This window comes from Numida meleagris, chromosome 14, assembly GCF_002078875.1.
Source record: "Numida meleagris isolate 19003 breed g44 Domestic line chromosome 14, NumMel1.0, whole genome shotgun sequence".
NCBI classification, from domain to species: domain Eukaryota; kingdom Metazoa; phylum Chordata; class Aves; order Galliformes; family Numididae; genus Numida; species Numida meleagris.
Genome location: NC_034422.1, coordinates 8,121,481 through 8,144,699, shown reverse-complemented (window position 1 = coordinate 8,144,699; position 23,219 = coordinate 8,121,481). Strand labels below are relative to the sequence as shown.

At 44.7% G+C, this 23,219-nt stretch overlaps 1 protein-coding gene across 1 annotated transcript; it reads left to right on the top strand.

The window, feature by feature from the left end:
• Positions 646-20,517, top strand: KREMEN1 (kringle containing transmembrane protein 1). Its single transcript, XM_021413124.1, has 9 exons — positions 646-2,011; positions 9,094-9,256; positions 9,649-9,740; positions 14,105-14,229; positions 14,553-14,706; positions 17,607-17,939; positions 18,458-18,616; positions 19,340-19,424; positions 20,142-20,517. Exons 1-9 carry the CDS (start codon positions 1,753-1,755, stop codon positions 20,302-20,304), a joined length of 1,533 nt encoding a protein of 510 aa, XP_021268799.1. The 5' UTR covers positions 646-1,752; the 3' UTR covers positions 20,305-20,517.

Sequence of the window (23,219 nt, the reverse complement as noted above, 5' to 3'; positions counted from 1 at the left end):
ATTGTTATGAGCTCAGCATGCAGGCTCTTGTTTATCACTGGTGAAAATGCATAGTTAATAGTGGCAATTATGTTGAAAAACAGTGCTTTGTAGCTGAGAATTTCTTCTATTGAATTGTGTTAGTGTGCTCTTTTTATCTGTTGTAGTTTGTCTGGAAATAAATAGGAGGTGTTACTTTTGGAGTGGCCTGATCCCGGTCGTTATCTGTTGGTGCACAGAGCCCTGCTGTCCAGCAGCACATGAAGCATTACTACTTCATGATTTAATGACCAACAAAATCCCTCTCTCCAAGCACGGAGCCCTCCCTGTGTAACCCCTCCACCCACCTCAATTCCATTTTACCTGGTGCCCTGTTCCTCAGGGAACACAGAAGGCTTACGAATCAGCAACGCTGTATTCATAACAAAATCCACACAATGAATGGAGTGCATCTCCCAAAGTTGGCTCTTCCAGCACTCCTCAGCAAAACCACCTCTGTTCATTCCACACTCTGCTTCCTCCACCACTCACTCATGTACACAGTTGGTATATGTGTATATGCCAGCTGCACAATTTGCTTTCAGCCAGCTTGCTGCTCGTGGTCACTCCCTGGTCTTTTTTTCAGAGCTCTTTTTTTTTTTTTTTTTTTTGCTGTTGGTGTTTGCTGTTATTTATTTTTTTAGCAAAGAAGTGCTGGCATTGCTAAAATGTCTCATGAGTCAGAAAAGAAAGCCTTGCAGAAGTCTAGACTATGGCTTTATAATGCACCACTTTGAGAAATATACAGCTTTTCTGCCCACAAGGAGACAGAAAAAGAAGAAAGGAAAGCCACCTGCATTTGTATTCACCATTTTCAGATAGGAACAACGAGCTTTTCCACTCAGTTCTGTGGTCTGTCCGTAGCTGTGTACCTCTACGTAGGTACATGTCCACATGTTAACATAGAATGATAGAATGGTTTGAGTTGAGGGGACCACCACAGGCCGTCAGGTCCCACTGCCTGCAGTGCACGGGGACACCCACAGCTCCATCAGTGCTCACAGCCCTGTCCCCTGACCTACCTAAATCGCCCCCGTTCTATCTAGAGACCATTTCCCCTTCTCCTGTCACACAGACCCTGCTGAGGGGTTCGTCCCTTCTTTCTTACAGCCCCTCTGGATCCTGAACGGCTCTCTCAGCCTGTTCTCGGAGGGCAGGTGTTCCATCCCTTGCCTCAGTTTTGTGGCCCTCCTCTGCGCGTCTCGACGTGTCGATAGTCGTCCGTGTGTCCGTCTCTGCGTGTCTACGTCCATGCTTGTGTGTTTGTGGCCGTATGCATCCGGCTGAGTCCGTGCACCGCCCCGCACAGCCCTCCGGCGCGCACCCGCGGCCCTACCGCTCCCGCGCAGGGCTGCGAAGGGCTATAGCACAAAGATCGCGGCGGTCTTCTCCCCGCCCTCCCCTAAGGGAAGAAAAGATGCGCCGCATCTGCGCGCTCCCGTCTGCCGGCAGACGGCCCCCGGGGCCGCCCGGCTGGCACGGCCGCGGGGCTGCAGGGCTCCGCGGGGTCCCCTCCGCGGCCGCGGGGGAAGGCAGAGGGGCACGGGGGGATGCCGAGAGCTCGGCACGGCCGGCGGGGCGCTGACGGAGCCGTGCGAGGTTCGCCCGCGGTCCTGCCCCCGAGGAGCGCTCCGCGGAGCCCCTCTGCGGGCGGCACAGCCCGAACCCGTCGGTGTCAAACGTAAAAGCAGCCGCGCCGCGGTTCCGCGCTGCAGCGGGGAGCAGCAGGTTGGGATGTTGGTTTCTATCCTTTCCTGTCACATGGCTGGTAATAGGATCCCTCATCTGCCACTCGGCACCTCGCTGGGGCGCACTTACAGGACACATGCTGTAGGGCCTCCGCTTCCCGCACTTCGCGCTCCTCCCGGCCGCCCGCGACCAGCTCCGCTCCGGAACGCGGTGCGGCCCCGGCCCATGGAGCCGCCCGCTCTCGCCGCCGTCGTGGCCTTTTCGGGACTGGCGCTGAGCTGCTGCCGCGAGCCCGGCGTGTCCGGTGAGTGAGTGACACTCGGCGGGGAAGCGGGGGGAGCCGGGCTGCGCGTACGGAGCCGCTCGCAGATCTTGCGGCAGGGCTGAGCGGCGACAGAGCCGCGGTCTGTCCCTGAGCTCTGCGGACCCGCGGCTGGCACGCAGCCCCGCCGCCCTGCAGCACCTCGCCCCGGGCAGCCCGCTCCGCTGCTAACGGCCAGCCCGGGGCAGGGCGCTGGAGCTCGACGGTCTCTAACGTCCCCTCCGACCGAGGTCGTTCTGTGATCGGGTTCGCGACAATATCCCTTCCTGCCCCCCAGCGCGGTGCCAGATCTGGAGTGGCTGATCCAGACGGTCCCGGTGCCACAGCAGCCAGACGCGTGGTCCTCCTGGATGTGCTCTGCATAGCTGAATCTTCGTTATTCTGCATGATACAGAATTTGCACTGCTTCCTCTAGCCGTGAATAGAGACTTGCTCATTGTCACGTTTTGCAGATACACTTAGTTAGAATCGTGGAATGGTTTGAGTTGAAGGGATGCCCAAAGGCCACCAGGTCCCACTGCCTGCAGTGCACAGGGACACCCACAGCTCCATCAGTGCTCACAGCCCCGTGCCCTGACCTTGGGTGTCTGCAGGGACGGGGCACCACCACCTCTCTGGGCACCCTGTGCCAGTGCCTCACTGCCCTTAGTGTAAAATCATCTCCTTTATATCCAGTCTAAATCTCCCCTTTTTTAGTTTGAAACCATTTCTCCTTGTCCTATCAATCCTACCACGTCTGGTCACCTGTCCTGGTGCCATCGGGCTGTGTTTGTCGCACAGTTGGTAATCCTTTCTCTATTGAAGTTGAAGAGTGTAATCTTTTTTCCGAACACAACTGCGGACGGAGCACGCTGTGTAAGCGGCCAAGTTTCACAGCAGCTGCACGTGAGCACGTGGAGGATATATCCCTATAGGAGTGTTCGGTTTATAGGCAGCATGGAGACCTCTGTGCACATCCGTGCTCTGACTGCCTACACCGGCAGCCACTAAAGGTGGCAGAGATGCCAGAGCACGAGCAGCTGTGGGGAAAAAAAACAATATTACAATGAGTGAATGTGTAGCAAAGATAATGGGTCTAGGAAGCACAGCCACCTTCCTTCCTCTTTCTGTTAATTCAGTCACTGAAATCTGCAGTACTCAAACTTCAGTCATACCATATTTCATAGAAACTGGGGGAAGGCAGGGAAATAGATTAAAGGATTTTCAGAATTTGGTGCTTTCTGTGTTACAAGGACAAAGAAACTGAACAGTCTTTGACAAATGTCAGTTTCATTGAAGAAGTGTTATTTTATATACTCAGTGCAATACATTCTCACTTTTAGTTTCTGTACTGATAGCCTTCATTTAATTTCCCATGCAGAAGCGCGTATGATTTCCAGTCTTCCCTTCCTTTCTCTGTGATCTTTCTGTTCAGCAGTAGTGGGTCTCTAAGCCCGTGGTTTCCTTCCCGGATGACTCTTTCCTTTAAGCTGTTGTTCCATCCGTCTCTCACCAACCTTTGTGTACAGCAGTTCTGCTTTACGTTCCTTGAGCAGCCATCGTGCAAATCATGCAGAAAGCAGTTCTAACCAGGCTGAGATAGCCACCCTAGGCACTTCGGGGGATCGTGCTCGTACATGCATAGAGCCTAACTCAAAATCCGGAGTTATGAATGGATTTTGGTTGGGTGGAGCCAAAGGAGTGGGAAGGAGGCCGGGATTACACGCTGCCAGCTGCTCACTTTGTCATATCACACCACAGCGGTTGTGCAATTGAGCACTCCCTCCATCTGCACAGTGGCTGAGGCCCACACCGATAAAATTTCCGGAGGGATTCAGTCTGCCACACTTGACAGTGGAACAACAGATTTAAAACTTCACAAAGAAAACAAATGGGCGTATTAAGGAGCAGAAATTCCTCTGGGGCTACATCACGCATTCTTAGTTCCAGTGATAAAGAATCCCAGGACAAGTGTGGTGGTGGAACCATACCTCTGCCCGCTCCCGGGCTGTGCTGACGGATGCTGAAGATGGGGTTTGACCAAATGTCAGACAAGTGGTTGTTGTGACCACTCTCTGCTCAGGACCAGCACTAAATAAGACCATTTTGGAGCAGCTGAGGACCTCAGAAGAAGATGTGTGTGGCTGTGTAGAATGAGAGATTTTTAAACCAAATACAGAACATCTCTATACTGCGTAGGAGAAACCTTCCACTTCAGTGCCCTCATGGCATCACAACAGGCTTTCACTAGCCTCATACTGCCCCAAATAATTTATTTTCCATCATAACATAATACGGAATAAGGTTTTTTTTCTGACCAATCCTATGAAAATATGCAAATGAACATTTGGTTCAATCAATAAAACTGCATCTTCAAAGAAAACCATTGCACTACTAAAAATATTTTTAATAATGACCACAGAAGCCATATTTGTCTCTTTGATCTCCTGAAGCTTCTTCTGGTTTTAATCAGCGTTCCCACATGCAGAATTGTGGCAACCTATGATAACAGAATCTCTATTCGTGTATCCATGGGGAAACAAAAACGCTGTCATCTGAGGAAGGTAATTGGGGTGCTGTGCCCCTTCCATCCGTGGGCCCCCATCGCTGCTGGGGTGTCTTGGCACCGGTTAAGTGGTTTCTGTCCTTTCCTCTGTGCCTTACTCTCTCATTGAAGTGTTTCTGCTGTCTAATTATACCCTTTCAATCAAATTAGAGACTGCAGCATCTGGTTAGTGCCTGTAACTGTTGCCATCTGCACCTAGATACAGTGCTTGCGTTTAAGGAGGAGTGCCGCGATTGCAGGCTGCAGCAAGAGCAAAGAGAGTAGCTTTGGTAGAATGGAAATTACCTGAAGCTCTTCTGAAAGCACCACTAAAGGCATGCATCAGGCAGCTGACACCTGGTCCTGGTTGGACTCGGCCCCTTTGGTCCCACGCTCTTATCCACGCACATTTTAGAAGCCTCTCTTTATTGCTCCAGCCTAACACAGAACGTTTAATGTTCTGGCTGTTACGCTACTGCAGCAAAACCTCATATTTCAGTGGCAGCCGTTTTCATTTAACTTTGTTTATTCTTTTATCTGAGTATCTTTAAAAGAAAACGCTGCTTCTTGCTGGGATGTTGCTGGTCGGATCTCTCCTGCCACCCGTTGGCACTCCAGGTCGCTTCCAGAGCAAACAAATAGATAAGTAACTTCATTATTATTATTTTTTGTCCAGTGATATAGGAATGAGCTTGTTACTCTGAATTTTCAGGCTCCCACAAAGCAATGTACGCACCCCAGCGGTACAAGAGCACTCTTAAACCATCCTGAACCTCCATCTCTTCGGCCTCCAATCGGTAGTGTCATTAAGTGCGTCTCTGAGAAATGATGGACTTGCTCAGAGGACTTAAAACCAGATCAGGGAGTCACAGGATGGCTTAGGTTGGAGCGGACCAACCCCTGCCATGGGCTGGCTGCCCCACACCAGCTCAGGCTGCCCAGGGCCCCATCCATGGCCTTGGAGAGGAAGGATGTTTGAGCATAGCTGTTTTCTTTGCTTTTCCTCTCATTTGTGCAGAGGAGACCGCAGAGGAAATAAAGATGTTTGTATTATTTCTATCACTCCTCATTTAGCACGGAATGAGAATTTCTCAGATAACTGGACTTGCCTTCAGGGACTTCAAAGATGCAAACCAATACGTGGATGTCCATGTTAGAAAATCATTGGAGGCCAATACAGACTCTGTGATTTCAGTGTTTTATCATTAGTGCTTCATTCAGGATAGCAGTCGGACTGTTCCATTTTGCACTACCTTAATTTTTCAAATGATCCTCGAGCGGTGCCCATGTGGAGTGCAGGCAGCCATGCAGTTCCACAGTAACAAAGGCAGAAATTATCATTGTAAGGTCCCTACGCTGAAGAAGAAACCGAGACAGATGGAAAAAATTTCTACTACAGCTGCTGTTTGATCTTCCAAATGTTGATCTGGCTCTAATAAAACTAATTGTGAACCTGTATCTCACACAGAGCGCTCGCTCACGGTGGACAACCCAGGGTTTGTTTTCTGCTTTTTGCTTTCTGGCATTTTCCACTCAGTAGGTACTTCTCTAGACTCAGGATTCATTTAAAGGAAGAGTTATTTTACTGCCATGGTTCTGACTCTGATTACTGCTATTTGCAGACATCCCCCCAATGCAGTAGATGCAGCAGAGTCAGTAGGTAGTTAATAGAGTGAAGTCATGGTGAATAAAGATAAAGGTTCTTCCCTGCTCTTCTCTGATGTCTCTTAAGACTTCTGCCTTGGAGGTGCAGCCAATGGGTTTGAAATTGGAAGAACAGAGGTCTGCCTGCAGATGAAACATTCACTCCTCACCTTCAACACACCGAGTATTAACTGGGCGGCGAGATCCCTGAGGCAGCATCTTGGCAGTCGGGGAGAGAATGAGGAGAAATCACTGTGTGTATGAAACAGAAGAAATCACAGAATCACGGAATGGAAGGAGTTGGAAGGGACCCCCAGCTCAGCTGCTTTCTGCTGGTACTGAGTGTGCTGAGGGTCCTGCTGCAGTGCTACTAGGAATTTTATGGGAAACCCTACAAAGTGTAATGCAGTCGATCTCGAGGTGGAAGAAAGCAGCACTGAGGTCCTTTTTCTTGAATGACAATACTTTCTTGAAACGTTTCTACTTCAGTGCTATGGCAAAGTAATCATTATCAATCACTGAGCATTATTAGCCGTTATCCAAATGAAAATTTCCAACCAGATTGCCTCTAATTAAAAAAAAATATATATATATATACATATATTTCATTTGATTTCGTTTGATCACGGCTGCTACATTTCGTAATTTAAAATAAAATTCTGTTGTTTCTTTTCTTCGGGGGTCATCAATGCTTTTACATGGCATCTCACAAAATAACAGAACTAACGAAGCAGGGCAGCTTCCCTGTAGCCCAAGGGGCACGTTTCCCCCCAGTGCCTCGGCCCCGCACGGGAACAACGCAGGCATTGTTGCAGCCACCTATTACCTTGAGAGCAGAACGCTGCAGCTAAGAGGAACAAAGAGAGACCTGACTCTTCCTTCCATGCAATGTCCTCAACGTACTAAAAAGAAAAAAGGCTGAAGATGAAAACGAAAGGCGGTTGCTGCTGCAAGTTAAAGCACGGGCCAGTCTTAGCAGATCCTGAAGCGGGCCGATGTTAACTTCTGTTCAGTCTGTGTGCCAGATCGCATTCAGGTGCTGTAGCATTCCTTACGTTGCTGGGGAGATGTTAGTACACATTGCTTCGAGTTTGGGACTGAAAAGCAAGAAGAGTTGTAGCACTGTACTGAAGAGAGCACCTTTTCTGGCCGTGTTTATCCCTCCTCACAACTGCTTTGTTATACCATACGTTAGTGTGTTAATCCAGTTGGACTTCCTGTCAAATCCTGCTGTTTGTGTGGCTGGGACAGAGAAGCTTTGGCGTTCATTTCCAAGCAGGAGAAGCGCTGAAGGAAAGTGGCGGTGCTGGTGACTCAGAGTGTCTTTTTTCGTGTGTTTGCACAAATGTTTGTGGTGGCTCAAATACTGGAAATTCAGATCTGCGTTTTCAAGGAAACGGGTATAGCCCACCCGCGCTAACGAGGCCGGGTTAATTAAAGTGAGGAGAAGCATTAATCTGAAGCTTGTTTTTGCTCAATCAGATAACGTGCTCGACTGATGAGGGACACGAGCACCGCGCCAGGGCCAGGTGCAGCGTTCTCCCTTTCCTTCAGGGCACTGGAGTAGAATATCTCTGCAGCTGTTCCATGAGAATGAATGCTATCAGATAAAAAGAGAGAATGCTGTCAGATCATATGGAATGTTGCCCAGCCTGCAGACAGGGACAGACGTTTGTGGCTTCCCCCAGTAAAGCTACTCAGCACAGGGCCGTGCTTACGGCCATGTAAAACAGGGTTATCGCAGAATGTTGCGTTTTAATGCTATTCTTAAATAAATTCATGGATGATAAGTGTTACCAAGTATTTATAAATCAGATTGACTTCTTTATGGTGGTTGGTTCTGGAAGATGATCAGAGTAGATGTCCCTGTTCATTGTAGAGGAGTTGGACTATAGGTGACCTTTAAGGGTCCCTTCCAGCTCAAACCCTTCTATGCTGATCCTGTGAGAACCACAGGATGGCTGATGTTGGAAGGGATCTCTAGAGGTCATCCTGTTCATCCCTTCAGCTCAGATAGGGTCACCTAAAGCAGCTTGCCCAGGACCATACCCAGGTGTATTTTGAATATCTCCAAGGAGAGAGAATCCATCGCCTCTCTGGATGACCTGTTCTAGTGGTCGGTCACCCTCATAGGGCACCCTTTAATTAAAGATTTTTCTAAATCAGGATATATTTGCAAGATTCACAGCTACAAAATCTTTCATTTTGTAAGGTATGGATATTCACAAATATAGTTAATTTGGAATGTGATTTGGGTAGTATGCTGATAAGTAATAGACTGATAACGTCATGTACTGTCATTTTTGGAAAATTAACAAGTTACAGATTCAACCTAACTAGAAAAACACAGAGAAAGCAGTACAAAATGTATTTTTTTTTCATTCAGAATATGTACCTGATTGTATTAATTACACTTCAGTCCAAACTAAGGTGTCATATATAGCACTGAGTAAAAATCATAGAACCATAGAATGGTTGGAGTTGGAAGGGATCCCCAAAGGCACCAGGTCCCACTGCCTGCAGTGCACAGGGACACCCACAGCTCCATCAGTGCTCACAGCCCCGTGCCCTGACCTTGAGTGTCTGCAGGGACGGGGCACCACCACCTCTCTGGGCACCCTGTGCCAGTGCCTCACCGCCCTCTGTGTAAAAACTTCTTTCTTAGATCCAGTCTAAATCCCCCCTCTTTAAATAATGAAATCACAATCCCTTTAATAGTTGTTTGGCTCTACGAGAAAACTGAAAGCCCAAACAGCATTCTCAGTTGCCTGTACAGTAGAGGAAATCTGTTAGTGAAAGGAAACTGGAGTCTTGGGGATGGGGAAGAGGGCAAGGGAAGAACAAGTCAACATCAAATCTACATATATTCTCTTTTTCCATTTCCATTTCTTCCCAGAATGTTATACAGCAAATGGGGCTGATTACCGTGGCACTCAGAACCAGACCTCCCAACACGCAGGGAAACCTTGTCTCTTTTGGAATGAGACCTTTGAACATCCTTATAATACTTTGAAATATCCCAATGGGGAAGGAGGGCTTGGTGAGCACAACTACTGCAGGTAAGGACTGTCCCATTGCTACCAACATTGCCTCGATGCAGTTTTACTTTAAGCACTTGACACAAATTAGAAGAATGTCGGAACCATGACATCTGCCAGGTTTTGTTTTATCCTGGGATCAGAACCCTGAATCTTTGACTCAGCACAAAGTACCATTCGTAGAATAACAGAGAAATTATGTTTGAGGCATCACAGTACAGTTCATGTGAGCTGTAACTACAGTGATTTGAATGCCCTGTCCAGTTTTGTTGTATTCTTGGCATGTAAATTCAATGGATTAAATATTAGAGCAAAAATAGGGGTGAAACTCCGGTTCAGTAAGATTTATTTTGACATGGTATTTAAAAATAATTGATTTTTCACTCACTTTCTCTTTTTTGTTTTTCCCACAGGAACCCTGATGGAGATGTCAGCCCATGGTGCTACATTGCAGAGCACGAGGATGGAATATATTGGAAATATTGTGAGATTCCATCCTGCCGAAGTAAGAGAACCATGTAATTAGTTCGGGCCTGCGTCTGCAGAGCGGAGGTTGGCAGTTCTACAGCAGTGGGTAGTGATTTTCCAGCAGAAACTAGGACAAGGCCAATCAGCTTATTTCCATTTGCAAACTAAGCAATATTTGAAACAGATCTCTGGAGTTAATGACAAGGTTGCTGTATAGTTGTTCCTCCATCACTGCTCTCCTCATCTCCTCTCAGAATTACTGGCTTACGTTATTTACATTAAAATAGAAGACAGGGAAGCACTCAAAACTTACAGAATACTTCTAGTTTTCTGAATCCGTAGAAATATGCCATTAGTTTAGTCAAGTCTAGAGGAGAAAAATGGATAGGAAACAATTGTTTAGTTTTTCAAAAAGATACATATGTCTCCATCACTTGCAGTTCATTTGTAAAATGGGTAGCACGAGTTTGATGTGAATAACCCACACCTACGGAATTGCTAGGAATAAAAAGAGGTAGTAGAAGTGGACACAGGGAACAGATGAATAATTCAGATCACTCACAAGTTATTTATCTGAGTGTTCCTTCCAGGATCTGATATCACCAGTGTATGATACTGCTTGCCTTATCCAAAATGTGTTTTTTCTTTCATGGTTCGTATCAATACGTTCCCAAATTTTCATTCCTGAATGCTCCAGGATAAATTCCAAAGAATCACATTTTAAATGTACGCCTAAATATTAACACCCAGAACTAAACATTTTATTCAGTCTGATCACTGATATGTTTTTCTCCCAACTTCTGTGCAAGTTCTATCTGTGTCCAAGAGGTCATTTATGTGTACATTGTTAAATATGAGAGCCGTTCTCCTGATGTCGGCATACTTCTGATTCGAAGAAGTACATTTCAGAAGGACCCTCACAATTAATAAATCTGTCTGGGTCCCAAATTAAAGAATTTGCATTTTCTTTAAAGACCACAGATTTTAACAAAATCTCTGGACATGTCACCAGCATAAAGAAGCTGGAAGGCAAATTCTCTCCACTTCATTTGTTCTATGGATGGAATCCTTGTAAAACAAGTCTCACTCGTTTTCCCTGTGAAGGGGAACTGAGGATTAATATTTGGACGCTTACTTGCACAGATAATCCAGATTTATATTTACAAAATACCCTTTTGACCAGTAGCAGCTGTTTCAAGCACTGCACTGAAATTGGATACTAGAAAAAGGAATTACAGCAACAAACTGTGCACTACGAGTCCATCCAAGCCTTAATGCAAACTTCATGGTTTATGATGTTGTGTAATTAAAAAAAAAAAACCTTAGTCTTTACCGTCTCGTCTGTTTTCGGTAAGCATGATGATAAACCTCAGTACCACCAAAACTAACGAACCTGTGAATTGCATAATACAAAACTAGAGTTTTGTGGTGGAGTAAGAAAGCAATTTTGTACAGAAAGCCCGTTTCAAAATTTTGGGGAGTTAAAAAATTGTCTCCTGTAAGCAACCTTTCCAGAATTATATTTACTACTAGAAAAGACAAGTAGAATTTAGTTACAAACAATACCCACGTAATGCCAGTATAACGCCAACAACATGAAACTTCTCTGTTCCCTAGAGAGATTTGCATACAGTGATTCACTGCAACTACAATTAAGCGTCTGTGATTTTATCACGCGTCTTATTCACAGATACTTAACATAGGGTGCTTAATTCAGAAACGCACTCTGCACGTGTAAACACGCTGTATAGAGTTTAGCAATGTTAGATGAGAATGGCTGTCATATTGCAAAGGACAGTGGTAGTCGCAGTGGGATGGTCCCACTGGGTAGTGCCCCAGTAGGAGCTTATTCTTTCTTTTCCTCCCTTTCCTTTTCTCAGCATCTCATGTGTTGGTGTGGATACAAACAAATAAAAGGGAAAAAGGCAATATTTGAAGGTCAGAGGAATTAGTCACTATATGTCTAGAAATATTTTTATTATCCGTAGAATCATAGAATCACCAAGGTTGGAAAAGACCTCCATGATCATCCAGTCCAACTGTCTGCCTATCACCAGTAGTTCTCACTAAACCATGTCCTTCAACACAAGGTCTGAACGTTCCTTGAACACCTCCAGGGCCTGTGATCCATTTACATATATTATATATACCCACAGGACTGTGGGATGCCCTGGGTTGGAAGAGTCCTTGGGACATCATCAAGTCCAACCTGTTGCCCAAAGCAGTCAGATGACACCGTTATATGCTTATACTGTCTTTGCTGATTAACCTTCAGTAGCAACACAGTTGTGTCTCAGGTTTAGGACCAGCCCATCAGTAGCCATAGGAAGAAGGGACGCAGCAAAATCATATCTACATGTACTGCAGTCAATATTTGCTGTGTTGGCTCAGGTCATTCACTCATTTGATGTGGGCCTACTCAAGTACTTTCAACTCTCTGTGGAGCATATAGCCACAAGGTTATGTAATTTGTTGACTTAATATCAAAGGATATTCGCTTGGAAATTGCTGCTGAGTATTGGGCTGGACTGATGCTTCTCCATGAACAACTGCTTATTCCAAACCACGTGACAGATTTTGTTTGCTAGATATGAGAAAGCTGAAAACTCACTGGAACGCTAAGGGGACTAATTGGCTTTAGGATTTTACCCAGCTGCTGTGCTTTATTTAGTTACAAAACGTACAAAGATTTCAAATGGTTCAGTCTGGTTTCTTTGCATGGGAAACACTTAAGGACTAATCTTCTGGAGACATAGCTGATGGTTCTCACCAATAAAGCTATTAAATATATGTATATATTAATATGTGGTTTTAGAAATCCCAGGTCCTCTAGGAAAGAGAGCTGGGTTGGTGAATAGGAAGTGTTTTCTGGGCAGTGAAATAATGTGCTTTACAGAAAACTGAGCTCTCTGAGAATTATCTGTCCAGATGTACCCAGCTGGGTGGGGTTGTAAATGGGAATTTCCAAAGGTATGTTAAATCAGGCTGGAACTTGAATTCGCAGTACTTAGAAGCTTGTTGCTGCAAGGCATAGCCAAGCCATAAATCCATGCAAGCATTTACTGTTGAAAGTGTATCATTCTTAGGAAAGAAAATTATTTTATCAACAATATTTGAAGTAACGTGATCTAGTAATTAAAAAAAAACAACACATACTTTAATTTTATTCTTCCCAACTTTGTTCTTTCCTTTGCTCTTCTTTCTAATACTGTAATCACCCTCAATTGCCGATCACTGAGAGCTATTCCAAAAGAGTGGGTAAAAGATCATCTTTGTCAGAATGAGACAAATAAAAGTTCTGAATTTAGGGAATTGTTTCAGTGAGGATAGGTATAAGAAAATTCACAAATGGGACTTCCAGAACCCAACAGAGAACTGCTTTCAGGGCTGCTGGTACAAGATTGCTCAGTTCAAGAAGTATCATTGCATTCCCATTGGATTTATGTGGGAGTCCAGAAATACAGAGACACTCAGTTTACTAAAACAAAAGAAAACAAAGCAAAATGTAAACCAAAACTAGGATGATTTTTTTGAAGGTTCCTTCCAATTCAATTATTCAGTTTATTTCTATTTCTTTATTTCTATTCTATTTCATTCCAAGTATGCGAGCAGACATGACAATTAGACAAGGGATAATTCTATGCCATTAGCACAGAAGTGTACCCCACACTGCTTCTCTAGAAGTCATGGCTAAAATCCAGTGATTAGATGAAAAGTGCAGAAACAAAACAAAACAAAACAACAAGTTATGCACTGAAGTGAAAAATCTCTTTATGACAGCCCATAGTGACCAGTGAGCCTTGAAACATTGACAGGACAAGGGGAAATGGTTTCAAACTAAAAAAGGGGAGATTTAGACTGGATATAAAGAAGATTTTACACTGAGGGTGGTGAGGCACTGGCACAGGGTGCCCAGAGAGGTGGTGGTGCCCCATCCCTGCAGACTCTCAAGGTCAGGGCACGGGGCTGTGAGCACTGATGGAGCTGTGGGTGTCCCTGTGCACTGCAGGCAGTGGGACCTGGTGGCTGCAGAGTATTGCAGGTATATTGCTAAGAAGATGTGATGCTGTTTCATCACCTGTCATTTATCCCTGGGAATGTTCGGAAAAAATGACAGAGTAATATTTCTCACGGTGTAAAACCAATACAAGAAAATACACAGAGCTGCTTAGTAACTGGGTGGTAGATGAAGTGCTCGGTGCTTTGGAGAGAGTTCGGGCACAGGCTGCCCAGGGAGGTGGTGTGGTCACCGTCCCTGGAGGTGTTCAGCGAACGTGGAGGTGTGGCACTGAGTGATGTGGTTAGTGGGCATGGTGGGGTGGGTTGGAGTTGGACGTGGAGATCTTAGAGGTCTTTTCCAACCTTGATGTTTCTATGACTGTTGTCTGTTATTCTTATCAGTGCCGGGGAATCTGGGGTGTTACAAGGATCATGGAGAGCCACCAACTTTGACTGGCACCAGTGAAACCTCCAATAAACTTACTATCCAGGCGTGCATCAGTTCCTGCCGAAGTCAACAATTTAAGGTGATTTCTTTGACATACATTTACAAAATGTTTTAAAAGACTAAACCATGGGCGTCCAACCTTTTGGCATGCCTGGGCTGCACTGAGTGAATAGCAATTGTCTTGGGCTGCATATACACTGCGCTAGCTGCCCTCCGTTCCAGCTTTCTTGCTAATTTTAAGCAGGATCCCAACAACTCAGGCTGTGGTGGGACCTCTGACCGCGGACTAATCCTTCTCCAAAGCACATGCATTCTGCTGCCAGCTTGCTTGTTCCCACAACCTCCTGCTGTTGCACCTTTAAATATGACCCCTCCCTTCCTTATGCATCTTTGTTGTCAAAGTTTGCAGGCATGGAATCAGGTTATGCCTGTTTCTGTGGAAATAACCCTGACTACTGGAGATACGGGGAAGCAGCCAGTACGGAATGCAACAGTGTTTGCTTTGGAGACCATACTCAGCCTTGTGGTGGGGATGGCAGAGTCATTCTTTTCGACAGTAAGTATTGAAACAGGCTGAGTTTTTCTCAAAGGAGAGGCCTCAAATGCTGAGCAAATTAGGGGAAAGGGCTTAAAGGCAATGAGAACTGTCGCTCAGAAAAGCACCTAAATTCAGTGTAAAATAAAGCTGCTTTCCACTTCAGCTTAAAATTCCCATCCGTCAGTAATGTGAAATAGCTCTTCAAAGAAGTGATGCCTGCTCAGGCAACTGACTCGTGCTCCAGGGATTGTCTTTTACTTCTCCAGAGCTGGTGCTAACTGCTCTCACAAACACTCTGTTTTTCCTTTTTAAGCCAGACAAGACTTGCTATAGCCCAGTTACACAATGCAAAACAACAGAGATGAACTAGGATGGGGAAGGGTGTACAGCAAAAGTACAACCAAGCTAGTTTGCTATTTGACCATCATTGATTTCATGATTTCTTATACATGGAAATCTTCCTTCCTACTACTTGATGGCCTCTGGGGGTCCCTTCTAACTCAAACCATTCTTTGATTCTATGACACTATACTTTTTTTCAAGTTCTCCCCCCTCAGAGTTGTGTATTGCTTTTCATACTGTACTAGCATGTAGGTTCATGCTGCTATATGCACCGCTTCCTTCTGCTCCTGGCTTCCTGAATTCACAATGAGTAGAAGCATCCTTTGTGGCCTTTCTTCTTTGAAATGACCGAGGGCTCAGCCAGCTGTTACCCTGAGCACCTGCACTGTCTGTTCTGGTAGACAGAAAAAAGAAGTCACTCTAGTAACTGCCACCTGTTTGGTTTTGCTGATTAGCAGCACCTGCTCACCTCATTCCTCTTCTCCGGGGTCACGGGCTTCCAAGCTACAGATTATGTCGTACCCCCAGAACCCTCACTCCTGATACCTGCTGGCTTCCTGAGCTCATCATTTCCAAGTCCTTTCTACACACAGCACTGTCTTGTCCTTTTTCTGTCTCTTTCCCACCTATGGAGTCCCACGGGCCCCAGTGTAACATCCAAGTGTGGAGCAGAGATAGGGACAATAAAGATGCAATGGCAGGCACTGAGGAGTTCTGTGTCTTCACCCTAAACTTTTTACACGCACACACCTGTAACATTTACCTGTGTGTTTCTGTGCTGCTGTCACGGCCTAAAGCTGTAACATTCAAACCCGCAACACAGAACTCTTCCAGCTCTGTATGGAACTGGGAGGGGAAGGCTGCCCAGGTTGCTGTGGTGCCCCATCCCTGGAGGCACTGCAGGTTGGATGGGGCCCTGGGCAGCCTGAGCTGGTGTGGGGCAGCCAGCCCATGGCAGGGGTTGGGGCTGGGTGAGCTCTAAAGTCCCCTCCAGCCTAAGCCATTCTGATTCTTTCATTCCATACCGGCGGATGCTATACTTTGCAGAGCACCAACCATTAGCATTCATAATTAATATCGCCGTTTTGAAGAACATCTCGTGTTTCAGTTACTGTGCCAACACCTGTAAGCCATTTGCAAAGAGCAAACGATACCTCACTGTCCAATTTCAACTCTATCAATACGGTCTATTCAAACAATTCAACCTACTCAACTGAATCACCAGCTGTTAGCGTGGAGTAAGTGCCAAACACAAATTCTCTGTGGGCCTTTGTACCTCGGTGCGATCTTTCACATTCTTCAAATTCTCCTTCTTTCATGCACTTCCAGTCCCTCTGTGGGGTCTTTTACAGTGCAGCACTGGTGTGAGGTTTGCTGCTATGGGGCCGTGCTCCGGGAAAAAAAAAAGAGACGTGTTTTCACTTTATTTTCTGGCAAACATCTACTTTTTCTCATTCCCCCAGCTCGCTTTTAATTTGCATTTATTAAAGGCCTTGCTCAGAGCCCTGTGAAAACTGAAGCACTTCAAAATGTGTGTTTACTTTCTCCAAGGACTCTATTACAGTGCTTTAAGCTTTCAGAGTGAAGAACTCTATTTTCTTCACTCTATTTTCTATTTACTTCAGCCTGAAGTATGGGGGAGTGATAATTCTGATTCATACACTTTTGCCATGAAATATACTACATATTTTATATTGAATATTTAGGAGATATATATATATATAAATACAAATACATGCATCATTTGTGTTGGAAGGAACCTATAAAGGCCATCAGGTCCCACCCCCCTGCAGTGCACAGGGACACCCACAGCTCCATCAGTGCTCAGAGCCTCATCCCCTGACTCTGGGCATATATGTCCTTCCAGATATATATATATATGCATATATATATATGTATATATACGCATCAAGTCAGTTGGCTGGCATTAAAGTTCCTCTCTAGATTCATTGTTGAATAGGTTTGCACTATGAATCTGAACAATTGTTAAGGAATATGAAGTGTCACTGGGCACGTATTTGTTTTGAACATAAAGGATCGTATCATAGCAAGAAACCTAATAGATTTTCATTTGACTTCGTAACAGGCCCTTACTCAAGGTACATAGTGACAATAAGGTTGATCAGTAATTGGAGATCAGGAGAAAGGATGCTTAAAAAGCACATATAAATGGCCACAGAGATGATTAACAAACTAGAACATCATTCACACGAGGACATTATTTAGCTCTGAGAAAAGAAGGCTTGGCGTTGGGTTACAAATGTGGATGAATACCTGATGTGAGGGTGTAAAGATAAGGCCAGACTCTTCTGGTGGCAATATTTCTGGTTGATACTTCTGTCTCAGAGTAAGGGGCCAGAAGGAACGTATCCCAAGCAAATGCAATGTAATACCTCTGCTCCCAGTGTTGTGGGAGGTAAATAACCCGAGTCTGAGAGACATTGGAGGAGCAAGTATGTGCCCTAAAGTTTGTGCATTCAGGCTCCACAGAGCAGGAAAGCTGTGTGTGATGGATGTAGAGCCTGCACTAGTTTCTCTTTTTTAACTTTTTTTCCCCTCTCCTCTCTGTTTCACAGCCCTTATTGGTGCCTGTGGAGGGAATTACACTTCTGCTACAGCTGTCATCTATTCTCCAGATTTTCCTGACACATATGGCACAGGCAAAGTCTGTTACTGGACCATACAAGTCCCAGGAGCATCTCAAATCCTCTTCAGCTTTGTCCTTTTTGAAATCAAAGATGCTACAGACATGGTGGAATTGCTGGACGGCTACACGTATCATGTTCTAGCTCGTTTTAATGGGAAGAATCGGCCTCCCCACACCTTTAACATCTCTCTGGATTTTGTTATCTTGTACTTTTTCTCAGATGAAATCAACCAAGCGCAGGGATTCGCTATCAGATACAGAGGTAAGAGGTTAGCCTTGTTCTTTTTACACTTCAGTGTCTCATTAAAGTGTGTAGTTCACCCAAAAACTCCAGTCAGCTACATGTCATCCATAGCAACATTTACATTTTCAAACAGTCAATCCGACACAGCCCTGCCTGTCAAGACAGATTGGAAAATAGAAAAGCTAAAAAAAAAAAAATCCCAACCCAACAACAACAACAATAATAACAACAACAAATAGCAGTCCAACAGCATCTTTGGTTCAGCTGAGCTCTTTCCGATGGTGCACTCCACTTATCTAGAAAGCCATCAGGAGAAAACAGTGCGGTCCTTTAGTCCCACCACTTTGATAAACCATGGTGGAAACAAAAATTCTGAGAACCCCTTCTCAATGAAGCCCGAGACTGGCATCAGACACAATGTGCTCGCTGCAGTTCCCTAAGTGATCAGAGAGAAGCACGCAGCTGTAAAGTACAAAGTCAAGCCCAATTGCATTCGTTAAGGAGTTGCTTATGTAATCATGCTGTTGTGTTTTCAGCTGTGAAGGACAACGTGCATCAAAACAAGATTGCAGTGAATCAGACTCTTTCAGAGAAGAGAAACGAACACACAAATTTCAGCATCAACGCAGCTCGGTCATCAAAGATACTTTATGTCATCACGACCAGTCCAAGCCATCCCAGCAGCTCCATGCCTGGTAATGTCACAAGGAAACTGGGAACGTGAAAAACATTTTGTTTTGGCATGATCCAGAAGCACTACTTCCTTTACCTCCTCCCCCACATTATCTGATCCACTGTGTCTCTTAAGAAGAGATGCCCAGAGATGAATTTTCATGTAGTCTAATTATCATTAATTGCACTGATCTCATTTTTCAGAACTGATTTCTCAGCAAAAATCATTCAGAAATAGCATGCTTTCGTGCTCAGAGACTCATCACCTCCACATCAGAATGAGATTCTTTTGCTTTGCTTTGTTACTTACTTTGTAGAAGTAGAGACATCAAAGGGGAAGTCAGAGCACGTCAGTGCCCAGTGCATAGCGTGGAGATGGCAAAAGGTGCTGAAAAAAAAGAGCATGCGTTTATAGTCTCGAATTAGCTTGGGTGCTGCATGCAGCTCAGCTACCCCAATTCACAAAAGCTACCACAGTTCTACAGAGAGGGTTCTAGGCAAAGATGGAGCAGGTGAATGGGGGCTGGGGAAGTGCTACTGTGCGTCTGGAACTAACTTTCAAGGCATCTTTTCATTTGAGTTGCAAAGAACTCTCCTCTCTTCCCTTTTCTCTTCTTTTTCCCTTTTTCCCCATTTCTTTTTTTTTTTTTCATTCTTCTCCTCACTTTCTTTTCTGTTTTCTTTTCCACATCCCTTTCCTTTTCCATCTCCTACTTCCCCTTTCTCCTTTCATTTTTCTTTTTCAGAGTGGACAATATACAGCCTCACGGCACTGCTCATCCTAAGCGTTACAGCCATATTGGCCAAGATACTTCTCCACGTCGCCATGAAGTGAGTATGGAGCAAAACTATCCCTGGTGAATTGACATCTCAGCTCTGTACCCATTGTGGTACACTTCATTTTCTCTGCCTCCTGATACTGTCAAATTGGTCAGATTCTAAATCAAGTTATATGTTAGAGATTTGTATCCTCAAAAGTATAACTAAGCACCTATATGCAATGTATACATAATATGTGTGCATATATACAGAATCATAGAATGGTTGGAGTTGAAGGGACCCCCAAAGGCCACCAGGTCCCACTGCCTGCAGTGCACAGGGACACCCACAGCTCCATCAGTGCTCACAGCCCTGTGCCCTGACCTTGGGTGTCTGCAGGGATGGGGCATCACCACCTCTCTGGGCACCCTGTGCCAGTGCCTCACCACCCTTATTAATATTTACTTCCTTTTAATTAAATATAGAAAATGCTTAAAAAAAATCACAAACGTAAGAATTTGTACTATGGCATGACACACAGTATAACTTTTTATCCAATTAAAAAACAAGCTGATTTTATTACTGTCTTTCTGTACTGTCATTTGGCCAAAAAACAACCAACCAACACTTCAAATCCTGATACAACTGTGCATTAAGAGGGGGGAAAATAGGGCTCATGGATATAGGGGAACTTGTCAGCATTACCAGTACAAAAATAACGTTAACCCATTAATAATAGCAGCTTCCCTTGTACTTAGCACTGATCACAAGGTAACGCTTGTTTCCTAGATCCCATCAGATCCCACCTGCAAATGAAACAGAAGATTCCAATGATGTTACTGCTGCTGGAGAGATCTGGAGTATATTCTATCGGCCATCCACGTCAATATCCATCTTCAAGAAGCAGCTTCGAAGCCAACAAGACGATTGCAATCCACTAGTGGGAGACTGAAGTGTCTTTTATTTTACAGGAAGCAATCTTCTTAAAATCCAGGTGATTTGGGAATAATCCTTTGTTTTTCCCTCCCACTCTCATACTTGTCTTCCAGAAAGTCAATTCCCAAAGTCCTTGGCGTGACTTTGTCTATCTGCTGTTCTCTTTTGTATGCTAGTGGCAATGGATTTAAGTGATGCAATAATTTTCAGATATCTGGAGCTCATCAAATCCGCAGTGCTGTCAATTATTGTGAGAAGAAGGCGTTCCCCTGCCTGCAAAATTAAAACGGAGCTACGTTTTTAAGACTAATGCCCTTAATTGCCAAAGAACTAAAACATCAGTGGGGATTTGATCTGCAGAATAATTTCTCTTTGATTGCAACAGACAACATTCACGATTTCTTCTCTTTGGTAGAAGATCTGTCCACCCACAGTGCTGACTTCTCATCCCACCACTGGGGACCAGCAGTGAGTCTGTCAGCCTCAGCAAGTCCAGCCCTGCAAGATGCTTAGGAAAGTAATGTCAGCACAAGTCAGAGAAGTCGTTGGGAACAGCTGGCATTCACGAGCAGCTCCTTAAGCTATGTCAGAGAGAATTCAATGAGAGCCTTTAAAGTACAGTAAATCTGGTTAGGACTAAGGGAGCAAATATAAGCTTAAATATACCTATGCTCTGTAATATAGCAGACATGTGCATGCAGACACTATTCAATGTGTCTGCAAAAGGTATTGGAGACAAGCAAGAAAACTGTCACTGAGTTTACGTTCATTATAGTATTTGCCCTTCTGTTGTCAGCATTGAAAGCCTCTCCCTTCATGAGGCCTACAGACTTCATTGAAAGAAATAGGGCACTTAAAAATTAAACAGTGCAACATTGTGCCTTGCAACTGTGCGAGGCCTGCTCTGAAAGTAATGCCTCCTGTTTTATGATTTTGGCACATGCTCAGAGGTAGATGTTGGCAGCAGGGGTCGAACTTCCCCACCAATATCCCATTAATTCTGTTGCTGTGTGACAGATGGCAGCAGAGGGGAACTGTGACAGAACAACGTCTGACATGGAAGTGTGTATGAAGCAAAGGTGTGGAACTGAATTCCTCCATGTGGAAAAAACGGCCCCCAGTGACATTCACTGATGCTTACCGAACATTGATGGAGACCCAGCAGTGGATGTGAGCACAGTGAGGGGTGGGTGGTGCATTTCAGTAGTGGCAACAATGGGTCACTTCTGCTGGTGCAGGTTTTTATGAGCACGGCATGCAGGCTCTTGTTCATTGCTGGTGAAAATGCATAGTTAATAGTGGTGATTACAGTGAAAAATAGCGCTTTGTAGCTGAGAATTTCCTCTATCAAATAGTGTTATAGTACTCTTTGTATCTGTTGTAGTTTGTATGGAAATAAATAGGAGGCATTACTTTCAGAGCAACCAACATAGGCCTAAACTTCGCCTGAACTGAATTAATTCCAGCTCCTTTTATGTACCACAGATGAGTGCCAGAGTCAGCTGAACAATTGCATAATAAATGCTTAATAGAAACAGAACTTCACTAAGCCAGCAATTATGGAATTGTTTATATCAAAAATGGAATATCATGGAAGCAGCTAGTACTTTCTTGCATAAGCTGTTGGAAAGGTTACAGGAAAAGTTAATCACAGTATTGCCAACAATTAAGACAGCAAGAACTGTGAAGTACGCTGGTTCTCTCTTACACGTCATCATGTTAGACTAAAAAACATTGACTTTTTCAGACCTAACAAGACATTGAAAATTGCCTTCTTAACAGTCAATGTTTAGAAAGATTTGGAGCAAAACAGTTTGCTTTCCATCCATGCTTAATCGGGTTCACTAATGGAAAGTGAGGAGAGAGAGTAGAATCAGATCCCGGAAGGTTACGCTCTGAGCAGTGCGAGGAAGCTTTGCCTTCTGGTCTTACCAAAACTTCTTGAGCAGTCTAACATTTACAAAGGAAAATTCATAAAGCAAGTAATTAATGCCAATAACTTTAAAGAATACCCAGTGATTGATTTCTACCTACTGCAAAAGGGAAAAGGACAAATTTTTTTACATCTCTTCACGCGTCAGTGGTACATTTGTACATGGCCAATGTCTATTATACACCTTCAAATGGCACTTTATCACGTTTGCTATAAGGGTTTAGGAGAAAAAGAAGAAAAGCCTGACATGTGCAACTGTTGTAATCCCCCATGATTCAGCACACAGAAATGCCCCTATGACCCCAGCAGCTGACAGCTGCCCTGAATATCACGTTAGCGTTTGCAGCATTGACTTCAACAAATAGAAAAGAAACTGCAGAACAGGAATTTGTTTGGACCTTTACCTCAGCGGCCTCTTGGCCTCTCACCTAGCAGTTCCCTCAGTAGGTTGGACAGGCTGCAAATGCGGCATAGGCCGCACCTCCAAAAGCAAATGCTTTGACAACAAAAGCGTCATGAGGAGCTGTCTCTCACACACATTGCAGCCCCTGTCCTGGTGCCTTCCTCGCTGTGCTGGTATGACTGGCTACATGGCAATGCAATACAGTGTTCAAAATTACCATCGCTTTTTCTTCCTGAGGATAGGGTAGAATAGGATAGGATAGTGTAGGGTAGGGTAGGATGGAACGATGAAATAGAAGAATAGAACAGAACAGCAGAATAGAATAGCTCAGTTGGAAGGAACCTGCCAAAGATCATCAAGTCCAACCTCTTCACGGCAGACCAATAATCAAAGCGTGTTGTTGAGGGCACTGTCCAAATGCGTCTTGAGCACGGACAGGCATGGGGCACCAACCAGTGTTGTCCTCCCCCAGATACCCTCAAGGACCTTAACATTGTTTTTACATTGCAGAGACCAGAACCGTGTACAATATCCAAGCTGAAGCCATGCTATGGCTAAATATAGCAGCAGAATCACCTCTTCTGACAGGCTGGCT

What these genes read in the sequence shown, in the direction of transcription:
- KREMEN1 (XM_021413124.1), top strand. Translation starts at nt 1,753, where the DNA reads ATGTTGGTTTCTATCCTTTCCTGTCACATGGCTGGTAATAGGATCCCT. An exon ending in TGAGATTCCATCCTGCCGAA is followed by an intron (nt 9,741 to 14,104) that starts GTAAGAGAACCA and finishes TATTCTTATCAG; the next exon opens with TGCCGGGGAATCTGGGGTGT. An exon ending in CAGAGTCATTCTTTTCGACA is followed by an intron (nt 14,707 to 17,606) that starts GTAAGTATTGAA and finishes TCTGTTTCACAG; the next exon opens with CCCTTATTGGTGCCTGTGGA.